The 26103-nt window shown below is 38.0% G+C and overlaps 1 protein-coding gene across 4 annotated transcripts in view; it reads right to left on the bottom strand.

Annotated features, from left to right (window-relative positions):
- EEA1 (early endosome antigen 1) overlaps window positions 1-26103 on the bottom strand; it is a 168130-nt gene that overhangs the window by 33186 nt on the left and 108841 nt on the right. For 3 of the 4 annotated variants that reach the window (XM_036297328.1, XM_036297329.1, XM_036297330.1), the window contains 5 exons: window positions 21904-22107; window positions 15585-15785; window positions 14486-14599; window positions 6926-7081; window positions 4591-4730 (listed from right to left, as the gene is read on the bottom strand). In XM_036297328.1, coding sequence (XP_036153221.1) covers window positions 4591-4730; window positions 6926-7081; window positions 14486-14599; window positions 15585-15785; window positions 21904-22107 — 815 coding nt within the window. The remainder of the gene's footprint in view (window positions 1-4590; window positions 4731-6925; window positions 7082-14485; window positions 14600-15584; window positions 15786-21903; window positions 22108-26103) is intronic. The other variant, XM_036297331.1, reaches the window with a different exon arrangement.

The raw sequence follows: 26103 nt of genomic DNA, 5'->3' as shown, positions 1-26103 counted from the left end.
AGGAAAATTAAACTAAAGACTTTTATTATTTTCATAAAAGAAACAAAATTATATATATATATATATATATATATATATATATATATATATATATGTGTGTGTGTGTGTGTGTGTGTGTGTGTATATATATATATATATATATATATATGCATCAAAAAACACATACTAAATATCAAGCATTTTTTTAAAGTGAAAATAAAACCAGATGCAAAGTACTAATATTTCTTGAATGCATACTATTGCCAACGTATTTTATAAACATAAATTCAATAATATGGTGAAGAGAGGTTGTTAAAAGATGTACTAGCCACATATTTCTCAGAAAGTGATAGAATAACCAGAGGAAAAAACTGGTAATATTATAGAAGATTAGGACATTATTAACCACCTTGACCTAATTAATATTTATAGAACACTTTACCCAAAAACACGTAATAAATTAAACAAGATAAACCATAAACTGGGCCATAGATAAGGCTGTGTGAAAAGTCTCAATTTTACCAAATATTAGAAATCAATAACATATCTATAAAAGCCCCAAACAGCTGGAAAATAAACAACATATATATTTCTAAATCACCCATGCATCAAAGAAATCACAAATGATATTAGAAAATACATTAAACTCTACAATAATGAAAATACATTGTACAATGTGAGTTGAAGAGAAAGAGTTGAATGCCTAGATACTGATGTGCCTTGAGAAAGGGGAGTCCTGTACTCCCTCGATCAGGGGTGAGGTTTAGTCAAATCCCAAACATGTTTACGCAGCCCTCCATTTCTAGCACTCTAGATATAAGAAATGTTTGCATTTCTTATTGGGGTAGGAAAACCTTTTAGTACTAAGGTTTTCCTACCCCAATATGATGTGGAAACCTCTGAGTGAGTTCTTAACCATGAGAATAGAACACAGAGTGGAAATGGGGCCATTTTCATTAAGCCCATTAGAAATGAAAAGAACCACCGGTCTATAGGGGCTTTGGGAAAGAGAACAAGACTGACACAGAAGTGATCTTCACGAATCGATAACTGAGTTCTAAAAGTAATAAACCAACCATTCAGTTGGTGATATAAAGGATCAGATGTGCTCCCCAAATACATAGGCACTAGAAACTATGATGCTAACAGTAAGAAAAAAATGTCATTTGAGGCACAAAATGTAGCTCTATATCCTCAAATTCAAATTATCAGGACCCAATTTACTAGATGTGAGAACAAGAAATTTTCATCATCACTTCCAAAACAAAAATGAAACCATGAACTCCGGAAACAACATATTAACTCTGATGTGTTTTATTTAATTTCCCAGAAGGTCATTTTCCCAGGCTCTCAGCCTCTAACTTTACTACTGAGTCAAGGAACCTAAATCCCTTTGACACAGATGAAGTCTGTCAACTCAGTCAGAGTGGCCTACTTGGCATTTAGAGACAAAGACTACTGAAGTGTGGCTGCTCACAGCCCTCCTAAGAAGACTTTCAAATGAATGGGGTGAAACTGTTTCTATCCATCAAAAGTCTGGTGAGTTATGTGTCCACTGAAGATCTCATAGGAAAATCCAATCCAACCATCAACATCAAAAACAAACTAGGCAAGAGACTAACTCTACCTTAGGACCAAAGAAAGATGTCTCAGTTTAGTACTTTTATGGCGATATGGCATGTGAAGAAAACACTAAAGATAGGAGGAGAAATAAATGAAATAGCAAACTGACAAAGAAAACCAAATTAAAAGTTTTTTTAATAAAATTTCTAAATCTCTAATTAGGTTGATCAAGAAAAAAAGAGAACACAAGTTACATTAAGAATAATGAGACATCACTACAGATCCTACAAGACCTTAAAATAATAATACAGGGTGGGGCAAAAGTAAGTTTACATTTGTTTGTATGGAAAATACTATACTAATTAATAAATAACAAAAGAATAAACTTATGTTTCACATACTCATAACTGTATACCTACTTTTGCCCCACCCTGCATTATAAACAGCAGTATATCAATAAATTTGAAATTTAGATGAAATGCACAAATTCCTCGAAAGAATTACCAAAACAGATCCAAGAAATACATTAGAAAATAAAAATATTCCTATATCTATTAAGAAATAAATAATATCCATCTCATACAAACTCTTTCAGAAAGCAGAGGAAGAATTACCTTTTTTAAGACCAATATAACCATTATTTCAAAACTGACAATGACATTAAAAGAACATTACATGAATGCATGTAAAATTCTAAATAAAATAGTATCTAGTTAAATACAGCAATATATAAAAAAATAACAATATGATCAAGTAGGATTTATCCCAGGAAAGCAAGGTTGGTTTAAAATTTTAAGATTAATTACTGTAATTCACTATATAACAGAATAAAGAAGAAAAAAATATATGATCATATCAAAAATGCTGAGAAAGAAGTTGATAAAAAATCTTTAAAAATCCTTCTTTATAGAAGAAAATTATCTCAATTTGATAAAGGAATGTAGGAAAAACCTATAGCTATCCTCTAAATTGAAGATAGTTTATTTAATTTTCCCACCTAAGATTGGGAATACTGCAAATATATCCACTATTACTATTTATATTCATAATTTTACTGCAGGTGTCAGCCAGCAATAAGTCAAGTAAAAGACATAAAAGGCCTGAAGATTGGACAAAAAAATAAAAGTGAAACTATTGTTATTCACAGATAACATGATTATCTACTTAGAAAATTCTATACAAAATAATTATTAAAACATGAAACTGGATTTAACAAAGTTAAAGGATAGAAAGTCAATCTATAAAATTCAATTGTATTTTGTACTATTCACAATCAATCAGATAATTAAATTTAAAAAAGTAATTCCATTTAAAATAGCATTGAAAATGTAAAATATTTAGAAATAAATTTAACAAGATATGCAAAATTCTTATTTTAAAAATGATAAAATGTTGCTCAGAGAAATTAAAGAAGACCTAAATAGATAGAGATATACCATGTTCATGGATTAGAAGACTCAATAAAGTTTAAATGCTAAATTCTTGCAAACTGATCTAAAGATTCACTACAATTCTAATCAACACCCAATAATTTTATTTGTAGAAATGGACAAGTTAATACTAAAATTTATATGGAAGAGCTGTCGTTCTTTTTATATATTACTGTATGAATTCAGAAGAGTCAAGACAATCTTGAAAAAAATTAAGTTGGAGGACTGATACAACCTAATATTAAGATCTACCACAAAGCTGCAAAAAAAAACAAACAACAACAACAACAACAAAAAACACAACATAGGATGGTACTGGTTTCAGGATACCATATAGATTACAGACCAATGGCACAGAATGGAGTCCACAAACAGACCTACATATATTCAGTAACTCACTTTTGACAAAGGCCACTCAAGGGGAGAGGAAATTTTTTCTCAACAAATGTTACTATAACAACTTAATGTAAGGAGGAAAAGGTGATCCTGGACCCCTACCTGAGACCTCACACAAAATTAAGTTCAAGGTAAATCCTAGACCTAAATGTAAAAAACAAAACTATAAATACTTCTAGAAGAAAACATAAGACATTTCTTCATAAACCCTGGGAATAGCAAAGATTCCTTAGAAAAAACACAAGACACTAAACATAAAAAAAAAAAATTACAAATTGAATTTAAACAAAAATTAGGATTTCTATTCATTGAAAGTTAAACCAAAAAATGTAAAGCAAAGCTGCTAGGAAAAAAAGGTTTTAAAATGTGCGCATACATATATGTAATAACTTAATAAAAAAATTAAAAAAACTGTGCTCATATATATAGACAATTTGTGAAAATGCATCTTAAAGCTAAAATAGATCATTTCTTACAATAAAATATATATTCCCTACTTGGCACAGTATATATTCCCTACTTGGCACAGTGCCTCAAAGCAAAAGCCTGACTGCTCTTAGCTGGTTATATCTAAACACCCCTCTATTTGTTATTTTACATTAATTTTTGCAAATTGATGAACAACTCAAAATAACTGCTTTAATCCAGAGAAATGAGTACCACATTACTGCTGAAAAAAGACTAGATAACTCAACTTTTCAGTCCTTACTATTGAAGGTAAATTTAACTATATTATAATGGCCTTATTTTTTTAAATTTATTTTCCCTTTATTGATTAAGATATTACAAATGTGTCCTTATCCCCCCAATGTCCTCTCATCCCCCCAATCCTGCCCTCACCCTCACCCCCTGTTGTCCATATCCATCGCTTATGCTTATATGCATGCATACAAGTCCTTTGGTTGATCTCTCCCCCTCACCCCCACCCTCCCCTGCCTTCCCTCTGAGGTTTGAGCATCTGATCGATGCTTCTCTGTCTCTACATCTGTTTTTGTTCATTGGTTTATGTTGTTTATTATAATCCACAAATGAGTGAGAGCATGTGATGGCCTTATTTTTTCATTTACATTATTAGTTGTTTATAGACTCAACACAGAGAAACATTTACTAAATCTTTAAGCACCGTGATAGCAAAATTAAATTTTAAGAATTTAAAATTAAATTTAGATTATAAATTATAATACTTAGATTATAATCTTCCCCCTTAAGTGGTTAAGCTTACATTTCTTTCTCCTCTTCTAGTTGTTTAGTCAATTCTGTGACTCTAAACTCTAAATCTGTGTTCAGCTGTCTTTGCTGCTGTAGATCCTGCAAAGCTTGCTCCTTGCTTACTTTGACTTCAAGAGTATCAGCTTCTAATTTCTATGGAAAAAATATAACATAGTAACCATTTTAATGTCAAAAATTATTTTAAATATTATAATGTTTTTGTTTTATACTCAAATTAGTATTTACATAACACACAAAAATAGCCATGAAATACTTAAGTAAAAAATACATTCTGAAGCCATTACTGAGAAAAGGAGCCATTTATCTTGAAATCCTCCAGAAGAGCTAGCAGCAGGCTTTATACATGATAGTCACTAAGTTTTTACTTTTTAAATTATCTGAAAAGAATAAACTTAAAATAATTATACCTATAATGAGTATAAATTATTAATTCAAGTATGGAAAAACAAGTAAAAAGTTCACATATGGGCCCACTTAAAATGTATGTATTATCCTTGCCCTGGTCAATGTGGCTCAGCTGGGTGAGCGTCATCCCATACACCAAAATGTCACTGGTTCAATTCTCAGTCAGGGCACAAGCCTGGGTGGCAGGCTTGATCCCCAGTACTCTCTCCCCCTTCCTCTCTCTCTACAATCAATAAAAACATTTAACTATATGTATTTATATTTAATAGATATATAAATAGATATATTTAACATAAGTATATATAAAATCTTCTGTGTTTACAGTTAACACTGATATAATTATAGATATTCAAACTAAAATAAAGCTGTCACATCATCCTTCTCATTAACACCTATTGACCCTAAATATAAAGCCAGTTAAATTCCTGATTTTGTTTCTTTAATCTATTGGGCTAGAGCAGTGGTTCTCAACCTTCCTAATGCCGCGACCCTTTAATATAGTTCCTCATGTTGTGGTGACCCTCAATTTCATTGTTACAAATTGAACATAATTAAAGCATAGTGATTAATCACAAAAACAATATGTAATTATATATATGTTTTCCGATGGTCTTAGGCTACCCCTGTGAAAGGATCGTTCGACCCCCAAAGGGGTCGCGACCCACAGGTTGAGAACCGCTCGTCTAGAGGCTGTTCTTCATAGTGTAGTTTCTGTCCATGCATATACATATAACTGTGTATATTTTTACAAATTTAAAAGATCAAGCTGTTAAGTATATAGGTTAGATATCTATATGCAATGTATTTTCTTACAAAGGTATAATAATTTTGCACTCTATTTTATAAACTAATCTAGGTATCTGTGGCTCTTACTTGACATTTTTACTGGATAGCTAATATAACTAAGATTAATTCTATAACAATATATTGACATAAAACATATGGAATACTCTATAAAATAATAATTACAAAATGTTAAAAAATCTGATAAATACAATAGACACTATTGTTTCTAAAAAACTATTTTTAAAAGACACCCAAATAGAATTCTCATTAGCCAGTTTTCAATAAAATCATTTTTTCTGTTCAACTATTACATACATTTTTCATTACCATTACCACTGGCCATAAAGAAAAGAAAAAGGAACTCACAATGAGAATTGTAAATGTAATTCTTTTTCCATGTTATATTGGTGTGGCTATGTATATATACTGTATATGTACACACATATACATATGCATATCCCATGATTGCATAATTATACAGAAGTGTGTCATCTGACTATGAAGGTATTATTTATTTAGATATATATAAACTTGAGAAATTTTTGTTTAACTGAAAGTTCCAATTTAAAGAACAAAGTACTTAGGTCAATGCCTTCTAGGATATATCTTTTAATTTAATCTCTTTAGTAAATCAGCACTTTCCCTTGGAGTTGTGTTAAAATAAGAAGCAGGATATCACAGAATAAATTTATTATTAAATTAGGAACAAAATCCAAAGGGTATAAATGTAAAGTTTAAAAAAAGGAAAAAGTCTACTATATCTTCAATATTATATTGGAATAAGGAGGTAAGGAATGGAAATGATAAAACAAAAGAGACTTCACACAAAAAAACAATTAAGTTCCTTGTAATTATAGAGTAGATCCCTGATTGACTGTCTCTTTGAAATACTAGTTACACACTACAATGGAACCAGTATAAATGTTAACTGTCAATTGTAAAAGCCATCAGCTAATGAAGAAATCAAAAGTAAATGTAGAATTCAAAATTAACACATAAAAAATTATAATTTTTAAAATTTTTATATCACAACTTCCCCTTTGTTCGCAAATGTAAAATATTTGATTCCATCCAAGTCATCAGTTTCCATTGCTACAGCTGTGAAAAATATTGCTAAATTCTATTTTTGTACAAACCTTAATATGACCTTCTAATTCTTCAGTTTTCTGTTCTAAAGACAGGTGTTTCTCTTTATATTCTTTAAGATGACCTTCTAATTGACTGCAATGTTCTTGCTTCTCCTGCAATTTTGTAGTGACCTGATCCAACTGAGTAGTGATCTTATTTAACTCCTACAGAGAAATACAAGTGAAGAAAACTTTGGTAAGGCTTACTTTACTGTAGTGTCTAAATGTTTGGTCAAACTAAAATTAAAACTCTAATTTTATTTATGAAACTATCTGGAGTAAGATCACAGGTAAGTCTAATGATAATTCAGTGATTAAATTTACCCACCAATCTAAAGGACCTGAACTGAACTTGTGCAGAGTCTGAGATACTAAGTTTATATGCATAAACAGTTCAATAACTTTTTCTAGGAAGCCAAAAAATACAAAAGAATAATAAACAAGCAGAAATAATTATTTTATAATTAAATGTTTTCAATGTTCAAGACACCATTTTCAAAGATAACATTTAAAAAAATGATTACATCTATGATACTTGTTCAATTCAGTAGGAATATCTAGTTACACACAAAGAACAAAATAAAAATTACTAATAAATTCACCACCCACAGATAAACACAATTAATATTCAATCACTTTTCTTCTAGACTGTTCTGTGTATTAGTTTCTGTTTTTTTATTTCAACTTTTCAAATAAAAACAGGAACTGATTTTACATACTGTTTCACTGTTAACCGCCTTTATACTGGGAGCCCAGCGCACAAAATTGCGTGGCACTGCCCATCCACCCACCGCCCTGCCTTGACACCTGAACCTGTCCAGGCAGCACTCCAGCGCCTCTGGCCCAGCCCCCAACCCCTCTGGCCTTCTCCGGCCACTTCAAGCCCCACCCTCAGTCTCTCGAGTCGTCGGACTGGTCCCGCCTTCTCTGGGTGCCTCCCCACTTCTGCCCCATCTCCGGAGTAACACAGAAGCTCCGCCCTGTCATGGTGCCGGAGGAGACATGGAAGCCTCCCGCCTGCTGCGCTGTGCTCCTTCCCCTGGCAGGGGGGGCGGCAGGGCACTCTGAGTGCAAGTGGTGGGTGGTGAAGGACTGGTGAGGGGGGCGCTATGGGCTCTCACCCCCACCCTCCCCGGCATGGGATAGTCCCACCTCCTCTGGGTGCCTCCCCGCTTCCGCCCTGTCTCCGGAGCAATGCCCCGCGGTGCACACAGGCAGCCTCCTGCTGATTGGAGCTAATAAAGAGCTAATATGCTAATGATCTGGTCTTTACACATTATGGCATCCCAACAATTAGCATATTCGTTCTTTATTAGTATCCTATCTAATAAAGAGAGACTATGCTAATTGACCCTCACATTGTCACAAAGAGGGTGGCACCCACAGACAATAAAGAGGGAATATGCTAATTGATTGCCCTGCCTTCAAAGATGGTGACACCCACAGCCAATAAGGAGAAAATATGCTAATTGACTGCCCCGCCCTCAAAGATGGCAGCGCCCAAGGCCACAAGATGGCCGGCAGAGGAGGGCAGTTGTGAGCGATCAGGCCAACATGGGAGGGCAGTTAGGGGTGACTGAGCCGGCAGGGAAGGGCAGTTGGGGTGATCAGGCCAGCAGGCAGAAGCAGTTAGGGGAAATCAGGCAGGCAGGTGGGTGAGCAGTTGGGAGCCAGCAGTCCCGGATTATGAGAGGGATGTCTGACTGCCTATGGGATCGGGCCTAAACGGGCAGTCGGACATCCTCCAAGAAGTCCCAGATCGGAGAGGGTGCAGGCTGGGCTGAGGGACCCCCCACCAGTGCATGAATTTCATGCACTGGGCCTCTAATCCTATATAATAAAAGGGTGATATGCAAATTGACCCTCACAGCAGAACGACTGGGAGTGACTGGTCACTGACACACACTGACCACCAGGGGGCAGACACTCAATGCAGGAGCTGCCCCCTGGTGGTCAGTGCACTTCCACAGTGGGAGCTCTGCTCAGCCACAAGCCAGGCTGCCGGCTGCCAGCACAGCGGTGGTGGCAGGAGCCTCTCCCACCTCCTCAGCAGTGCTAAGGATGTCCGACTGCAGCTTAGGCCTGCTCCCTGCTGGCAAGTGGACATCCCCCAAGGGCTCCCGGGCTGCCAGAGGGATATCTGGCTGCCAGCTTAGGCCTGATCCCCCAGGGAGCGGGCCTAAGCCAGCAGGTGGACATCCCCCGGGGGGTCCCAGACTGTGAAAGGGCACAGGCCGGGCTGAGGGACACCCCCCTCCCCGGCCCAAGTGCACAAATTTTTGTGCACCGGGCCTCTGGTAGATAATAAAAGGCTAATATGCAAATCAACTGAACAGCAGAATGACCAGTCGTGATGTGCACTGACCACCAGGGGCAGACGCTCAATGCAGGAGCTGCCCCCTGGTGGCCAGTTCACCAGAAGCTGGACTCATGGCTGGCAAGCACAGCGGCAGTGGTGGGAGCCTCTCCTGCCTCTGCGGCAGCACTAAGGATATCTAACTGACGGATTAGGCCCATTCCCCAGGGTTCCTGGACTGCGAAAGGACACAGGCCAAGCTGAGGGACCTCCCCTGGAGTGCACCAGGCCTCTAGTTGTTACATAACAATGCATCTTGAAACTACGACATTTTCTAAAATATGATTATACTTGACTGCATAAATTTCCATTTTATTATACAGTCCATTTTTATCCAAATATCCTATTTCATTTTATTTTTAAGTTTATCTTTACTGAAAGTATTACAGCTATCCCCCTTTTGCCCCCCATTTACCCTCTATTCCCTGCATCCACACCCTCTTCCCCAGGCCTTCAACTCACTATTGTCTGTGTCCATGAGTTATGCATATCTACATATATATATAAAACCCTAATATGCAAATAGACCGAACAGCAGAACAACTGAACAACCAACCGATTGCTATGACATGCGCTGACCACTAGGGGGCAGGCATGTGAAACATGGCAGGCATTGGCAGCAGGCGGCAGAGCACAGAAAATGGCAGACATCAGCAGGTGTGAGTGGCGGCTGTCCGCCCTGATTGCCCCTCAGGGCTTCTCCACCGCCCCCTGCTCCTGAGGGGCGATCAGGGCTGGCAGATCTGCTCACATCCACTGAAAGCGCCGGCCCTGCTTACACCTGTTGCTGTCGATAGCCCCAATCACTCCACGCCATCAGCGGGTGCAAGCAGGGCTGGCGCTATCAGAGCATAGGAGCAGCAGCGGTGGAAGCAGGGCTGCCAGCAGACAGGGGACCGGGGACTGTGACGGGAGGGGCCAGGTGGGGGCACAGAGGATGGACCAAGACCCGCCCCTGTGCCCACCACAGCCTCTTGGCCCACAGTTCTTTTCAAGGTGCACTGGGTCCCTAGTATGCATATAAGTTCCCTGGTTAATCTCTCCCCACCCCACAATCCTTCCCTCTAAGATTCATCAATCTGTTCCATGCTTCTATGTCTCTGGATATATTTTGTTCATCAGTTTATTCTATTCATTAGGTTCCACTATGAGTGTGAAGCTTGTCTTTCTCTGACTGGCTTATTTCACTTAGCATAATACTCTGCAGATCCCTCGTTGCTGTCTCAAATGGTAAAAGATCCTTCTTTTTACTGCTGCATAGTATTCCATGGTGTAAATGTACCACGGCTTTTTTATCCACTCATCTGTGATGGGCACGGCAACTGGTCTGTTTCCAGATCTTAACTATCGTAAATTGTGTGCTATGTACATGAGGAGGGGTGCATATTCTTTCTGATTGGTGTTTCGGGATTCTTAGGATATATTCCTAGAAGTAGGATCATTGGGTCAAATGGTAGTTCCATGTTTAATTTTTTTTAATTTAAATTCTTTATTGTTTAAAGTACTACATAAGTCTCCTTTTACCCCATTGACCTCTCCCCAGCCACTCACACCCTCCAGCACATGCCTTCACCCCACTACTGTCTGTGTACATTGGTTATGCTCATATGCATGCATACAAGTCCTTTGGTTGATCTCTTACCACCACCACCATCCCCCACCCCCACCCCCCCCACACACACACACTCACACATACTTTCCCTCTTAGGTTGGACAGTCTGTTCCATGTTTAATTTTTTGAGGAAACTCCATACTGTTTTCCATAGTGGCTGTACCAGTCTGTATTCCCAACAGTAGTGTATTAGGGTTCCCTTTTCTCCACATTCTCATCAGTACATTTATTGATTTGTTGATGGTAGCCATTCTGATAGGTGTGAGGTAATACCTTGTCATTTTAATTTGCATCTCTGATGATTAGTGACGTTGAGCATTTTTTCATATGTCTCTTGGCCATCAGTATGTCCACTTTGGAGAAGTGTCTATTTAGGTCCTTTGCCCATGTTTTAACTGGATTGTTTGTCTTCCTTTTGTTAAATTGTATGAGTTCTGTATATATTTTAGAAATTAACCCCTTATCAGATGTATTATTGGCTAATATGTTCTCCCATACAGTGGGCTCCCTTTTCATTTTGCTGATGCTTTCTTTGGCTGTACAGAAGCTTTTTAGTTTGATATAGTACCATTTGTTTATTTTCTCCTTTGTTTCTCTTGTCCTAGCAGATGTATCAGCAAACATATTGCTACAAGGGATGTCTTGAGATTTTGCTGTCTGTGGTTTTTTCTAGGATCTTTATAGTTTCACGACTTACAGTTAAGTCTTTTATCCAGTTTGAGTTTATTCTTGTGTATGGTATAAGTTGGTGGTCTAGTTTCCTTTTTGTGCATGTACTTGTCCAATTTTCCCAAAACCATTTGTAGAAGAGACTGTCTTAACTCCATTTATGCTCTTGCCTCCTCTGTCAAATATTAATTGAGCATAATGGCTTGGGTCGATTTCTGGGTTCTTTGTTCTGTTCCATTGATCTATATGTCTGTTCTTGTGCCAGTACCAGGCTGTTTTGATTACAATGGCTTTGTAATATAATTTGATATCTGGTATTGTGATCCTCCTACTTTATTCTTCTTTCTCAAGATTGCTGCTGCTACATGGGGACTTTTTTGGTTCCATATAAATTTTTGGACTATTTGTTCTAGATCTGTGAAATATGCCATCGGTATTTTTTTTAAAATATATTTTATTGATTTTTTTACAGAGAGGAAGGGAGAGGGATAGAGAGTTAGAAACATCGATGAGAGAGAAACATCAATCAGCTGCCTCCTGCATACCCCGCACTGGGGATGTGTCCGCAACCAAGGTACATACCCTTGACTGGAATCGAACCTGGGACCCTTGAGTCCACAGGCCAACACTCTATCCACTGAGCCAAACTGGTCAGGTCATGCCATCGGTATTTTAATAAGGATTGCATTGAAACAATAAATTGCTTTGGACAGTATGGACATTTTGATTATGTTAATTCTTCCTATCCATGAACATGGTATATTCTTCCATTTGTTTATATCTTCCTCTATTCCTTTTTTCAAGAAATTCAGTTTTCTGAATATAGATCTTTTACCTCCTTGGTTAAGTTTATTCCAAGGTATCTTATTTTTTTATTATTGCAATGGTAAATGGGATTGTTCCTTTTTCTAGTTTCTATTTCTGAGAGTTCATTATTGGTGTATAAAAATACCATCAATATCTGGATGTTATTTTTATATTCTGCTACTTTGCCAAGTTCATTTGTTAAATCAAGTAGTTTTTTGGTGGAGTCTTTAGGATTTTCTATATACAGTATCATTTCATCTGCAAATAATGACAATTTTATTTCTGCCTTTCCAATTTGGATGCGGCTGTGGCTAAGACTCCTAGTACTATGTTGATTGAGAGTGGTGAAAGCAGACATCCCTGTCATGTTCCTGTTCTTAAGGGAAATGCCTTTAGTTTTTGCCCATTGAGTATGATGTTGACTGTAGGTTTGCCATATGTGGCCCCAAATATCTTATTTTAGATTCTTATATTGCTACTAAACTTTCTGCATTTATTAACAGAGATACAAACAATATCCTTAAAGCTATGATTATTCCCTTAAAATAAAGGACTGAAAGTGAACTAGCATATATGAAAAATCCTAAAGCTCTTGAAATAGATTTCCAAGCAGCTTCTCCTACCACCATCAAAAGATTGAACTAATATATACAACCCACTAGCAATGTATGAAAGTGTCTTGTTTTTCTAAACTATCTCCAATCCTTTAAGTGTTAATTAAACATATACACACATTTTACTTCTTTAAGGGTATATTCCATTGTTGTCTTAATTTGCAACTGGTTCTTAATGAACTTGAACATTTGCTAATATAGTTTTGATCACTTTTTTGTAGGTTCACTTATTTTTTATGTGAAAGTGTTTTAAATATAAAAGCTATTAACCTTTCATCAGACATACTTCAAAAAATATTTTATTCTTTTCCTATTAGCTTTAGAATTTTGTTACTAATATTTTTGGCTGATAAATTTTAAGCTTTTATGTGGTTATTCTTATAAATACTTTTTCTATTATAGTTTCTGGAACTGATCTTGTGTTTAGAAAATACATTCTAGATGTGTAAGTAAAAAGCAGGTTGTAAAATAACCTATATAGTGATTCTGTTTATAAAATAAAAATATTACTGTATGTGTGTGTGTGGTTTACTCAGTGCTTATAGAAGTCAGAAGGATACATACCAAATTTAATAGCAAATATTCCATCTAAGGATTGGAGTTTAGGGTAAATATAAAAATCAATTTTGTTTTGTTAGCTTGATATACTTAGTATATTGTTTTTAAAATTTGGACCAACAACTAGTATTACTTCTCAAATAAAATATAAACTTTAAAACTGCCTATCTGGTGAAAAGTAAGAATAACCTACCAGCATTTTGTCCTTTTCCCTAAGAAGGAAGCTTTAAAAAGGTAACTTCTATATTCCCTCCAGCTCCAATGATTCCTACTCCCAAGAAAAGAGAGCAACTTTTATTATTGAGATGGAATGCATGTTGCTCTTTTCTGCTTTCAAGTGATAAGTAAATCTGGTTTACAGCCCAGAATGTCTACTAAAAACATGTGGGCAAGTTTGTCTCTCTTTCCCAGTGATTGGCACTTCATGGGCTAGAGCAACAATTCAACAATTAAGACTGACTATTTCAGCTCCACACGAAGTTCTAGACTAGAGGAGAAATTATTAAGAAGGCCCAATCATAGATGCACTATAGGTGAGCTTATCAAAAACTACAAATGAGCCCAGCCAGTGTTGCTCAGTGGTTGAGCATCAACCTATGAACCAGGAGGCTGTGGTTCAAGTACCGGCCAAGGGACATGCCCAGGTTGCGGGCTTGATCCCCAGTAGGGAGTATGCAGGAGGCAGCTGATCGATCACTGATGTTTCTATCTCACTCCCTCTCCCTTCCCCTCTCTAAAATTGATAAAAACATTTTTTTAAATGATATTTTTATCTTCATCTGTCTGACTCCTGCATCTACCACTTCAACTGGTTGTGAACTCAGGAAGAAATTAAGGGTAATAAGCAAGTCAATCACAACAACATAAAACTGAGTATTATCATTATATATGTTTACAATTAATTATCTATCAGAACATTAGGCTATGATGTGAACTGCATCAGGTCCTCCTACCTGCTGTTTATCTTGTAATGCATTTTGGGCTGTATCCAAATGATTTTGAAGATCTGCTCTTTGAGCAGTTTTTGCTGCTTCTGCTGACAGCAATAATTCAGTTTTGGCTTTAACCTGTAACAAAATTTACAAGTCATTTAATCCACATTTAGTTATTAATTTCTTCTTGCATGGATATACATTGCTTTTGTCACTAAATAATTTAAAATTTTAAGTCATTTGGCAAAAAAAACAAAGATTTAAATACTGAAAAATTAGTACGTGATATCTCACAAACAGAAAAAAAGTAGGAGAGAAGATTCCTAATAATGTTTGGATAAATGATAAAAAGATGTTCCTATATGTCATGGAAACACTTCTCTCCCTCTTAAATTGGACATCCACTAATTGGATTATCATATAACTCATCTGATAAATAATTATATTTCAAAAAGAAAGAAATGTATATCATTATATTCCAAGTTGTCATATTTTTTCTTATTTTCAGTGTAATTAATCTCCTAAAATAAAGAAATGTTTCTGTAACTTTCTCTACTACAGTATACATTAAGAAACCAATTATGAGAATGGAGAAAGAAGTGTCTTACTTCCGACTCCACAACTGACCCATTGAACAAAACTTCTATATTGGCCTATGAAAGAATATATATTTTTAAACATAATGGTACCATATACAGATATTTTTCTAAATCATACATTTAAAGTAAAATAAAAAGAAAAAACAAAGTCAAAAATATATTTAACCTAGAAATCTAAAAGTATAATATCAAACTATTTTAAACTTGAAAAACAATAATAAGAACTTCATGAAAGCAAGGCAAAAAGATCGGTAGTTTCAGTAAGTACAGTTTGCCAGAAGAAAGAGGAAAAAAAAGGCAAACAAGAAAGCACAACCAATTGTCTAAATACAGCCTTTATATAATTCTTATTCTCAATTTTTTTCCATTAATGAGAGAGGGAGATCAGGCCAGGAAGGGTGGGATAGGGATGGAGGTTCAAGGGATAGAAAGAGAGAGGGAAACAATACTTAAAACATTTGATGGCCTAAAGTTAGTGTTTTATTCATATAAATTCATTTGCATAATTCAATATTACTTACCTGTATGTCAAGCTGAGAGACCTTCTCCTTGCTTTCATTTAACTGACTATTTAATTCATTGACACTGGTTTCTAGGGAAAGGACCCGATCTTGTGCAGCTCTAAGATGTGCCTTCTGCTCTTGCACCTGGTCATGCAAATCCTCCTGGGCTTGTTTATGGCTTTCTGACTGATTCTTCAGCTTCTCTGTTAGCTGAGTTACCTACCACATTAGCAAAACTAATTATGAAGGGCACAAATGTTTAACAAGAGCTAAGAAACCCAAATTCAAGTACTATGAGAATAAAGTGCTCTATGATAGGTTATCTTAAATTTTTTTCAAGAATTGTTCACATCTTTCCAAAAATACGTAAACATAATATCTCAAAAGCATAAGAAATAACATGAAATTCAGAGATTCCTACTATTTTAAATCCATCACTATTAAGCTTAAATTTACATGAAACAAAACTAACTGAATTGAATTATATAGTTTGAGATTTGATAAATATATGCACTCATTTAATCATCACCACAATCAAGATGTAGAGAACATTTCATTACCCCAAAAAGTTCCTTCATGCCCCTATGAAGTCAGTACCCTCCACTCGTCTCTATTTCCAATCATTGATCTGAATAATAAAAGTGCCCCATCTATTCTGGATAGTTCTAAATTGTTAGACATATGTATTAGAAATACTTTCTATTAGTCTACATCTTGGCTCTTATTTTCATTATGGTATCTCCTGAAGCGTATACATTTTTTTCTTTAGATGAAATCTAATTCATCTGATTTTGGGGGGGGGGGGGTTCATTGAGTTTCATAAATGTGGATTTATATTTTTAATCAAATTAAAAGTTTTTTCAGCCATTATTTCTGCTAATATTTTCCTCCTTCCCATCCTACTGTGACACAAATTATGTGATACTGCACCACAAGTCATTAATAAGGCATTACTCATTTTTTTCTAGCCTTTTCTCTCTGTGTGATTTATTTTGAACAGTTTTAATTACCTTCTCTTTATGTTCACTGATGCTGTTTTCTACTTGCTTAATCTATGGAGCCCATCCAATGAAATTTTCATTTCAGATCTTTTTTAAATCTCTAGAACAGCAATTTTCAACCTTTTTCATCTCATAGCACACATAAACTAATTACTAAAATTCTACAACACACCAAAAAAAATATAGGGTATCCCCCAAAAATGTATACACACTTTGAATAATTATAAAAGCAGTATTTATTAAAATACATTTCAAGATGTAATAAAATCAGCTGTTAAAGTGTACATATATTTTTGGGGACACCCAGTACAGTTTTTGCTGATCTGACCAAAAAATAGGTATAATTTTGATTCATTTACACTGGACAGCCATTGTTATGTTGGCTGTTGTCACATTTTTATTTGACAATATAAGAGAAAAGAGATCAGTGCCCCTAACTAAAATAGTCAGGTATTGCATGTTTTAAAATTTTGGGGGGTACAACAGTTGAAAATTGCTGCTCTATAAGTTCTATTTGATTCTGTTTTATTGGCTCCACTATTTCTATTATTACAGTTTTTTTTATACCCATAAGTATATAAGAACTTTTTAAAGTAGTTGTCTGGTGACTCTATCATCTTTCATTTCAGAGTCTCATTTCCATTGAATGATTGTTCTCCTGCTTACAGCTCACATGTTTTCTGCTTCTTCATATGTCCAACAATTTTTTTTATATTTATTGTGACAGCTCTGGATTTTGCTGAATTCTTTCAAAAAAAAAATGTTGACTTTTGGTCCAGCATTTAATGTACTTGTGGTTCAGCTGGATCCTTTCTAGGTTTGTTTTTATGCTCTGTTAGGTTGGACATACACTAGGTTTTTACTCTAGTAACATTAGAGATGTGACATCTCTGGATGTTTCTCTCTCTCTCTCTCTCCCTCTCCCTTCCCCTCTCTGAAATCAATAAAAACACTTTTTAAATGATATTTTTATCTTCATCTGTCTGACTCCTGCATCTACCACTCCAACTGAGCATTCACCCACATCTTTCTTCTCTGACTGGCTAGAACTTGAACATCTCCCAGCCCTGTGAATTTGATAAATTTCCAGCCTTTAGCTCCTAATAATTATTCACTGCCTGGTCTCATGGAATCCCACCTTGTAGGCACAAAGCTTAATATTCAGCCAAACACTCAAGTGGATCCCTATGCAGATTTCTTCCCATGTTCTCTCCTCTCTGATATTTTGCCCTAAAAATCTGAGCTTCCTCAACCTCCCTGAACTTCAATCTCTCATTCCTCAATTCAGTAAGACCACTGTGTTTTCCTCAGATTTCCTCAATCTACACCACAGATTGGAAAATGTTTGCATTTCCAAAGCTGGAGTAGCTGAAAGATTGACTTCATTCATTTCTCTTCTTTCATGGATCAAAACCCTGTACTACTTGTTGTAAAATTTCTGAAAACAGTGGTTTTAACTTTATTTTCTAATTTTCTAGTTGTTTGTGGTGGTAGCACTAAAGAAGACCAGTTCCTCCAACATGCATAGGCTTTTCTGGTCATAGTTAAACAATAAGCAATGTCAAGTTGCACGCTAGTTTACAACTAAAAAGTAGTCTTAAGAATCTTTCATAAAAATTGGTAACCAAGCCCAGCCAGTATTGCTCAGTGGTTGAGCATTGACCTATGATCCTGGGTTGCAGGCTCAATCCCTAGCAGGGAGCGTGCAAGAGGCAGCTGATCAATGATTCTTTCTCATTTCTATCTCTCTCCCTCTCTTTTCCTCCCTGAAATCAATAAAAATATACTAATTTAAAAAAAAAAAAAACTGGTAACCAAGGCTAATAACTTTGAGAAATCTGAGAAAGAAATTCTGTTATATTCTAATACCCAAATTAGGAAAGTGATATGACCTACTAATACTTTAATACTTTCTCATTTAGATAATTATAATTCTCTCATTGGATAATTTTTCCACCAAAAAGCAAATATAACTATAATTATTTTTAGCTTGAAAAATGTATTAAGCTGAATTTTATAAGTTTCTCTTAAACTATATACAAATATTGGACTAAAGTAACATCAAATTATTAGTTATATATTCCAAAGATATTATCAAAATACTACAGGCAGGGGAGGGGTTCCTCAGCCCAGCCTGCGCCCTCTCGCAGTCTGGGACCCCTCGCTCCTTACTGCCTGCCTGCTCGCTGCTACTTACTACTCAGCTGGTGGCTCCTTAGCGCTGCCACGGAGGCGGGAGAGGCTCCCGCCACCACCACTGTGCTTGCCAGCCATGAGCCCAGCTTCTGGCTGAGCCACACTCCCCCTGTGGGAGCACACTGACCACCAAGGGGTAGCTCCTGCATTGAGTGTCTACCCCCTGGTGGTCAGTGTGCATCATAGCGACTGGTCATTCTGCCATAATGGTCACTTAGGCATACACGCACACACGCACATACATACATACATATATATATATACTAGAGGCCTGGTGCACTAAATTCATGCACTCAGGGGGTCGCTCAGCCCAGCCTGCACCCTCTTGTAGTCCGGGAGCCCTTGGGGATGTACGACAGATGGCTTAAGACTGTACCCTGTGGGGAGCAGGCCTAAGCCGGCATTCGGACATCCGTAGAGCTGCCACAGAGGTGGGAGAGGCTCCCACCACTGCTGCTGTTCTCGCCAGCCATGAGCCCGGCTTCTGGCTGAGCAGCACTCCCCCTGTGGGAGCGCACTGACCACCAGGGGGCAGTATCTGCATTGAGCGTCTGCCCCTGGTGGTCAGTTCATCATAGAGACCAGTTGTTCCGTAATTTGGTTGATTTGCATATTGGCATTTTATTATATAGGATACATATCCCATCTAATAATAGAGAAACATGGTTATTAACCATAACTTTGCTACCCTTCCCATTGGCTAATCAGCGAGATATGCAAACTAACTGCCAACCAAGATGGCGGCCGGAAGCCAGGCAGCTGAAGCGAACAGGAGGCTTGCTTGCTCCAGTGATAGAAGAAGCCAAGGTTCCCCGCCTGCCACTGCCGGCCTCTGAGCTTGCACTCTAAGCAACTATGTTGCAATTATAGAACCTAAACAAACCCCAGAAACCTGTTTTCAGCCATCAGAGCTGGAGTGAGCAGGACCGCAACAGTGTTACAATTATAGAAACCAAACAAACCCAGATACCTGCTTTCAGCAGCCAAGGTCTCAGAGCTGGAGCCGAGCCTCAGAGCTAAAGCCGGCTCTCCGTTCCAGTGACAGCCATAGAAGGTAAATAAATCCCAGAATAAAAAAAAAAGAAAAAAGAAAAAAAGGAGAGGTTGGGAGCTTCAGTCACCTGCCAGCCTGAAAACGGCCCTCAGCCCCTCACTCAGACTGGCCAGGAACCCTAGTGGGGACCCCCACCCTGAAGGGGGAGTGACCAGCTGCCAACAGCCATCATCCCCTCATCCAGGTTGGCCAGGCACCCAAGCGGTACCCCCACCCTGATCCGGGACACCCTTCAGGGTAAACCAGCCGGCCCCCACCCATGCACCAGGCCTCTATCCTATATAGTAAAAGGGTAATATGAAAACTGACCCTAACAGCAGAAAGTCGGGAATTACTGGTCACTATGACACAAACTGACCACCAGGGGGCAGACACTCAATGCAGGAGCTGCCCTCTGGTGGTCAGGTCCCTCTCACATGGGAGGAGCTCTGCTCAGCCACTAGCCAGGCTTATGGCTGCCAGTACAGCGGCGGTGGTGGGAGCCTCTCCTGCCTCCTCAGCAGCTCTAAGGATGTCCGACTGCAGTTTAGGCCTGCTCCCCACTGGCAAGTGGACATCCCCCGAGGGCTGCCGGGCTGCCAGAGGGATGTCTGATTGCTATCTTAGGCCCAATCCCCCCCGAGTGCACAAATTTTTGTGCACCGGGCCTCTAGTGTGTGTGTCTATGTATATGTATGTGTGTGTGTGTGTGTGTGTGTGTATGTGTGTGTGTGTATATATATATATATATACATATATATATATATATATATATATATATATGCCGCAGACACGGGAGAGGCTCCAGTCACCACCACTGCGCTCGCCAGCCGTAAGCCTGGCTTCTGGCTGAGCGGTGCACCCCCTGTGGGAGTGCACTGACCTTGATGGTCAGTATGCATCATAGCAACCGGTCATTCTGGTTGTTCTGCCTTAATGGTCTCTTAGGCTTTTATTATATAGACTAGAGGCCTGTTGCACGAAGAGATTCATGCAATAGGCCTTCTTTCCCCTGGCTGCCAGCACTAGTTTTCCTCTGGCACCCGAGACCCAGACCTTCACCCTGGCCACCGCCTTCCATCTTCACTCTGGACACAGTCTTCACTGCGGCTGGAGCCTTCAGTCTTTGCTCCTCGCTCCGGCGGGAGTCTTCAGTCTCCGGCCAGAGCTGCTCCTGTAGCTCCTTCCACCCTCCACTGTCCCCCTCATAGCTTGATCGCTGCTTCACCTGCAGACTTCACTGACGGGCTCCTGGGTTCCAGGGGGCCGCCTTGCCTGCAGCTTGGATTTCCGATCACGATCACGGGCCGCAGGCAAGGTGACTCCTGGGTCCCGGGGTGCCGCCTTGCCTGCAGCCCGGCTTTCCAATCACGATCACGGGCCGCAGGCAAGGCGGCTCCTGGGTCCCGGGGTGCCACCTTGCCTGTGGCCCGGCTTTCTGATCACGATCACAGGCCGTAGGCAAGGTGGCTCCTGGGTCCCGGGGTCCCGCCTTGCCTGTGGCCTGGTTTCCGATCACGATCACAGTCGCAGGGTCCCACCACCCAGGGCCGCACACGGGGGTCCCAGCTGGGGATGGGGCTTAGGCAGCACACAGGGGCCCGGATGGCGGCTCACGCTGGCTCGCCCTGCCCGCAGTATGCATATTAGCTGCCATCTTTGTTGGTGGTTAATTTGCATATCTCGCTGATTAGCCAGTGGGAGGCGTAGCGAAGGTATGGTCAATTACCATGTTTGTCTATTATTATATAGAATTTTGTTAATCATTGTTTTTTCAAAGCATAAAATTCCATAAGGCAAGTATAATTATTAATAACATCTCTAATTTTCAAATGAGCTAACAAGGTGAAATGATTTGCTTATGTTCATATAGGTAATAAGTTATATCCTGGGACATGAACTGAGGTTTCCTTTCTCAAATCATGTTAACTTAATTTCACTAAAATGGCAACCTACCTCTAAGGTAAATTATATGGCATTTGTCAAAATATATAGTATAAAAAGTACTAAAAATAACCATAATGAAGAATCATTTAAGTAAAGAATTTCATAAGATTTAGAGAGATAACAGTGAATTTTAGAAAAAGAATAGATCTGACAAGCTTACTTGTTCCTGCAATGTATGGTTTTTTTCTTGTAACTGGTTAAGAACAGCAGTCTCTCCTTCACCAGCCTGAATTTTTGCATAAAGATCTTCTCTTTCCTTTTCTAGTAAGGAAGTATTTTCTTTACTCTTCTGTAATAAGGCTTCAAGGTTCTGGATCTTTTGATCCTTATCACCAATTTGACGTAGTACTTGTTCCAAATCATTCTGTAAAGAATTGAAAACTAACCTTAAGGACAGAGAACTTAAAAAGTTATTCCTTAAACATAAAATAATTGATAATATATTTAATAATTCAAACACTTAGTCTTAATTTTTTTACTAATCATTTTAACCTGGCAAATGTAATTAAATAATACTATATATTTAATGTAAATATATACTGATAATAAACTAGAATTTAACAACAAAAAAACAAATCTTCAATGAACCACATTCTTCCTGTAACACTCGGACCTCACCACCTACTACTCTTGCTCAATCATTTGAGACACATGGGACTCCTCATTATTCCTAATCACGCCAGGCACACTCCCATCTCAGAACCTTTGCATTAATTTTTTCTTCTACCTGGAATATACACTGCTCACAGTCCTGGCTCATTTTCTCTTCTTCAAATGTTTGTTCAAATGTCACCTTCTCAGTAGGCCTACCATGACCACTACACTTAAAATTGTAGTCTTTCCCAATATCCTCTCTCCTGAATATTTTATTTTCTTCCCAAAGCACTTATCTTCTAACACTAAATAATTTATTTATTTTTCATGCTTACCTGCTTCCCTCCACCTCCTCACTAAAATATATGCTCCACAAAAATGATGATTTTGGTCTGTTTTATTCATTATCTAAGACACATATGCTCTAAGATCCTTGTTGATCAAACAGAAAAATAAATGACTCCATTCTAACACGCAGACACTCAAGACTCACTTCAATACCTCAAAAGGACTCTTCTATAAATACAAGAAGGGGTCTCTCTTCCACGTTACCAAAGTAATGTTACACAGAGCACAGTGCAAGAGCCCATATCTAGAACAATGCCCATTAACGTTTTCAAGCTGTCTGACCCACAGCCTCAATCGTTTTAAGAGTCAGAGAGCCTCTACCCAGAACAAGGCCCTAACATGTTCCTCTGCCAGTCCTGTCATAGCCCCCACCACTGTGTGAGACAGAGCCAGCAACCACCTCGTATCAACAATTTATACCAATATTAAAATATTTGAATTAGTCACTTTTAAACATACTTCTCATCCCTCTAAACTTCAATCACTTAATGAGGAAAGGCAACCTGACCTCTTCTCTGCTCTCATCCTCTTTTCTGCCACTAATGACCCCTCTTTCCACATTCCCCTAATCTAGAAGCACAGGCCTAAGCTTTTTTCCAGTCACTCTATTGCCAAGGAGTAATTGATATGTGGTTTTCTCTTTACAGACTCTGATTCCCCCTCAATCCTTTCTTATACTAAGGCCCATTCCTCTAGGAAAGCAGGGAAGTTGACCCTTTCCTGGTTTTTTCACCACCACTGCTCTCTCCCTTATGTAAAAGTTTCATGCTGCTTTGGAGAGTAAGTAATTCATTTATTCTACCTTCTATTCTGTGTTGCTATCATCTATAAATCCCTACCTCATTCACTGAAGACTTGAGACCTGATTTAGTCTTTCTCTCAATCCCAATTTCTGCCAATTTCCTGGGAAATACAAAATACATAGAGAATTAAAAGCACAGCTTCAACATTCATGTCACCTTAATTACTATATCTTTACTCATTCTATTCAATCACTCACATGTAGAATCTTGTAATCACCTGAAATTGTTCCAGATGAAAAATTTCATCTATCCTACTCTGTGACCACAACTTCCTGACCATCTTCCAATTTCACGACCTCATTTCTGCTCTTCAGTGTCAAAAAGACATTCATCTCTATTTTTTTAGCCTTTTTAGCATAAGTTTAACTTCTCTTCCTGAACCTTGCATATGGATATGAACTAACCTTAACTCTTCTTTCAACCCCATTCTCCATTTCTTTACCCTCAAATTTCCAATACAGCCACCCCCAAGAAAGCCCAATCCTAGATTAATATTGCAATCTGCTTCCTTCATCCTTACCTTTCTAAACACTGTTAGAGCAAAATCACAAAATTCCACAGATTGGTGCCACTACAAATTTCTAGACTTCAATCAATCTCCATCACATACTCAGAATCATCCTATCATTTCACTTAATGAGGTTCTCACCTTCAAACATTTCCCTCAATAACTATGTAAAAGCTTCAATATTCTCTCAAATTCTTAGTTTCTGCCTGCTTGACACTCAGCTATTATCCCAACTTTATCCAAAGGGTGGGGTGGGGGGGGGGGATATTCAGGAATATCCTTACCATAAAGGGTAAGGATAAATTCAAATTTACTGTATCAGTGACATCATAGCTTTTTCTCAATACCTTATTTTTTCAGTCACCTCTCCTCCAACATCCTCAATTACTCCCTTTCCATCAGTTTGTTTGTCCTAGATTATAAACATGTTCAGATATCTCTCATTCTCACAAACACTTCCTGAACCAAGCCCTCCCTCCAGGCTCTGGCTCAGTCTTCATACAATTCACACTTAAATTTCAAACGTAATACATATTTACTTTCCTAACTCCCTCATTTCTCATTTACTCATCAATCAAAAATCAGACTTTCAACTACTTCACTTTATTTAAATTACATTTGACAAGGTCACAAATTTACTTCCACACACCCAGCTTTGAAGTCCTTTAGCTTCCATTCTGTAGGCCCTCTGATCATTCTCTCTTTGGGCTGTTCTTCCTCTACTCATTTATTTTTTGAACTTTTATTTAATTTATTGGGGTGACCCTGGTTAATAACATTATGTACAACTTATATCATTTCTTATCTGGATCACTGTAGTAGTTGCTTAGCTAATTTCTTTGCTTCTACTAGTGCGCCCCTACTATCTACTCTCAAAACAGCAGCCAGAGTAATCCTATGAAATAATATGTCAGATCATGTTACTCCTTTGCTCAGAACCCTCCAATGATTTCTCATCTCACTTAAGAGTAAAATTCTTAAAATTACCTAAAGGGCTCGACATGTTCTGACCCTCTATGATTTCTCTGTGTCCATTTTAATATGTCTTATCATTCACACCACTCCAACCACTGGCTTCCTAAAGTTCCTTAGATATGCTCCTGCCTCAGAGCTTTTTAATATACTGATGTTCTTCTCTCTGATATCCACATGGCTCACAACCTCCTTCCTTCAGGATTCTCAACTCAGATGGGCCTTCCTTGGCATGCTAACATTGCAGTCATTGACTTCCAGCTCCCTATCCCTTTTTCATCTCTAGCACTTATCAACATTTAATACACTGTATATTTTGCCTGTTTACTTTGGCTATTATTTGTCCCTCACTTATATCCATGAGAGCCGACAGTTTTATCTGTTTTCTTCACTGTCATATCTACAAAATCAATTCCTTGGCTAAGAGCAGGCATTAACATGTATTTGTTGACAGAGTGAATGAAAGAACAAATAAATGAATACAGTATTTTGATTCCTGTCCCTGTGACTCCCCAGCCACTCTGCAAATTCAGAAAGGAAAGACAGGCACATTGCTTACTGCCTTCTTTAAACTGGGTGGCAATTTCAGAGTTAGTGAATGAGGGTCCCCTAATATTATTTTTAAAAATATTTTGTGCCCAGCCAGCGTGGCTCAGTAGTTGAGCACCGGCCTATGAACCAAGAGGTCACTGTTCAATTCCTGGTCAGGGCACATGCTCAGGTTGTGGACTCGATCCCCAGTAAGGAGCATGCAGGAGGCAGCCAATCAATGATACTCTCTCTTCATTGATGTTTCTATCTTTTTCTCTCCCTCTTTGAAATCAATAAAAATATATTTAAAAAATATATATTATGTGTACATAGCATTAGATTGCCATTTCCCAGGAGGCAGCACTGTGTCTTACTCATCTCTTTATTCTCAGTGAGTACCACAGGACCTAACATACAGGGCTCAATAATATTCATTGAATTAATGAAAGAGTGAAGGAAGTGAGTGTTAAAGTTGAATTCATTTCAAATATCTGGGCACCCTCTTCCCCTCACCATAACAAAACAAAAATGTAACTTCTTTTAATTTTCTAAGCTATTCTGTAGAATCTGTATAAATTTAACCACTTATATTTTCTATATCAAA

This window comes from Myotis myotis, unplaced genomic scaffold (assembly GCF_014108235.1).
Source record: "Myotis myotis isolate mMyoMyo1 unplaced genomic scaffold, mMyoMyo1.p scaffold_m19_p_3, whole genome shotgun sequence".
Lineage (NCBI taxonomy): Eukaryota > Metazoa > Chordata > Mammalia > Chiroptera > Vespertilionidae > Myotis > Myotis myotis.
Note: the sequence above shows the minus strand (reverse complement) of the source record. Positions and strands in the feature narration are given on the sequence as shown.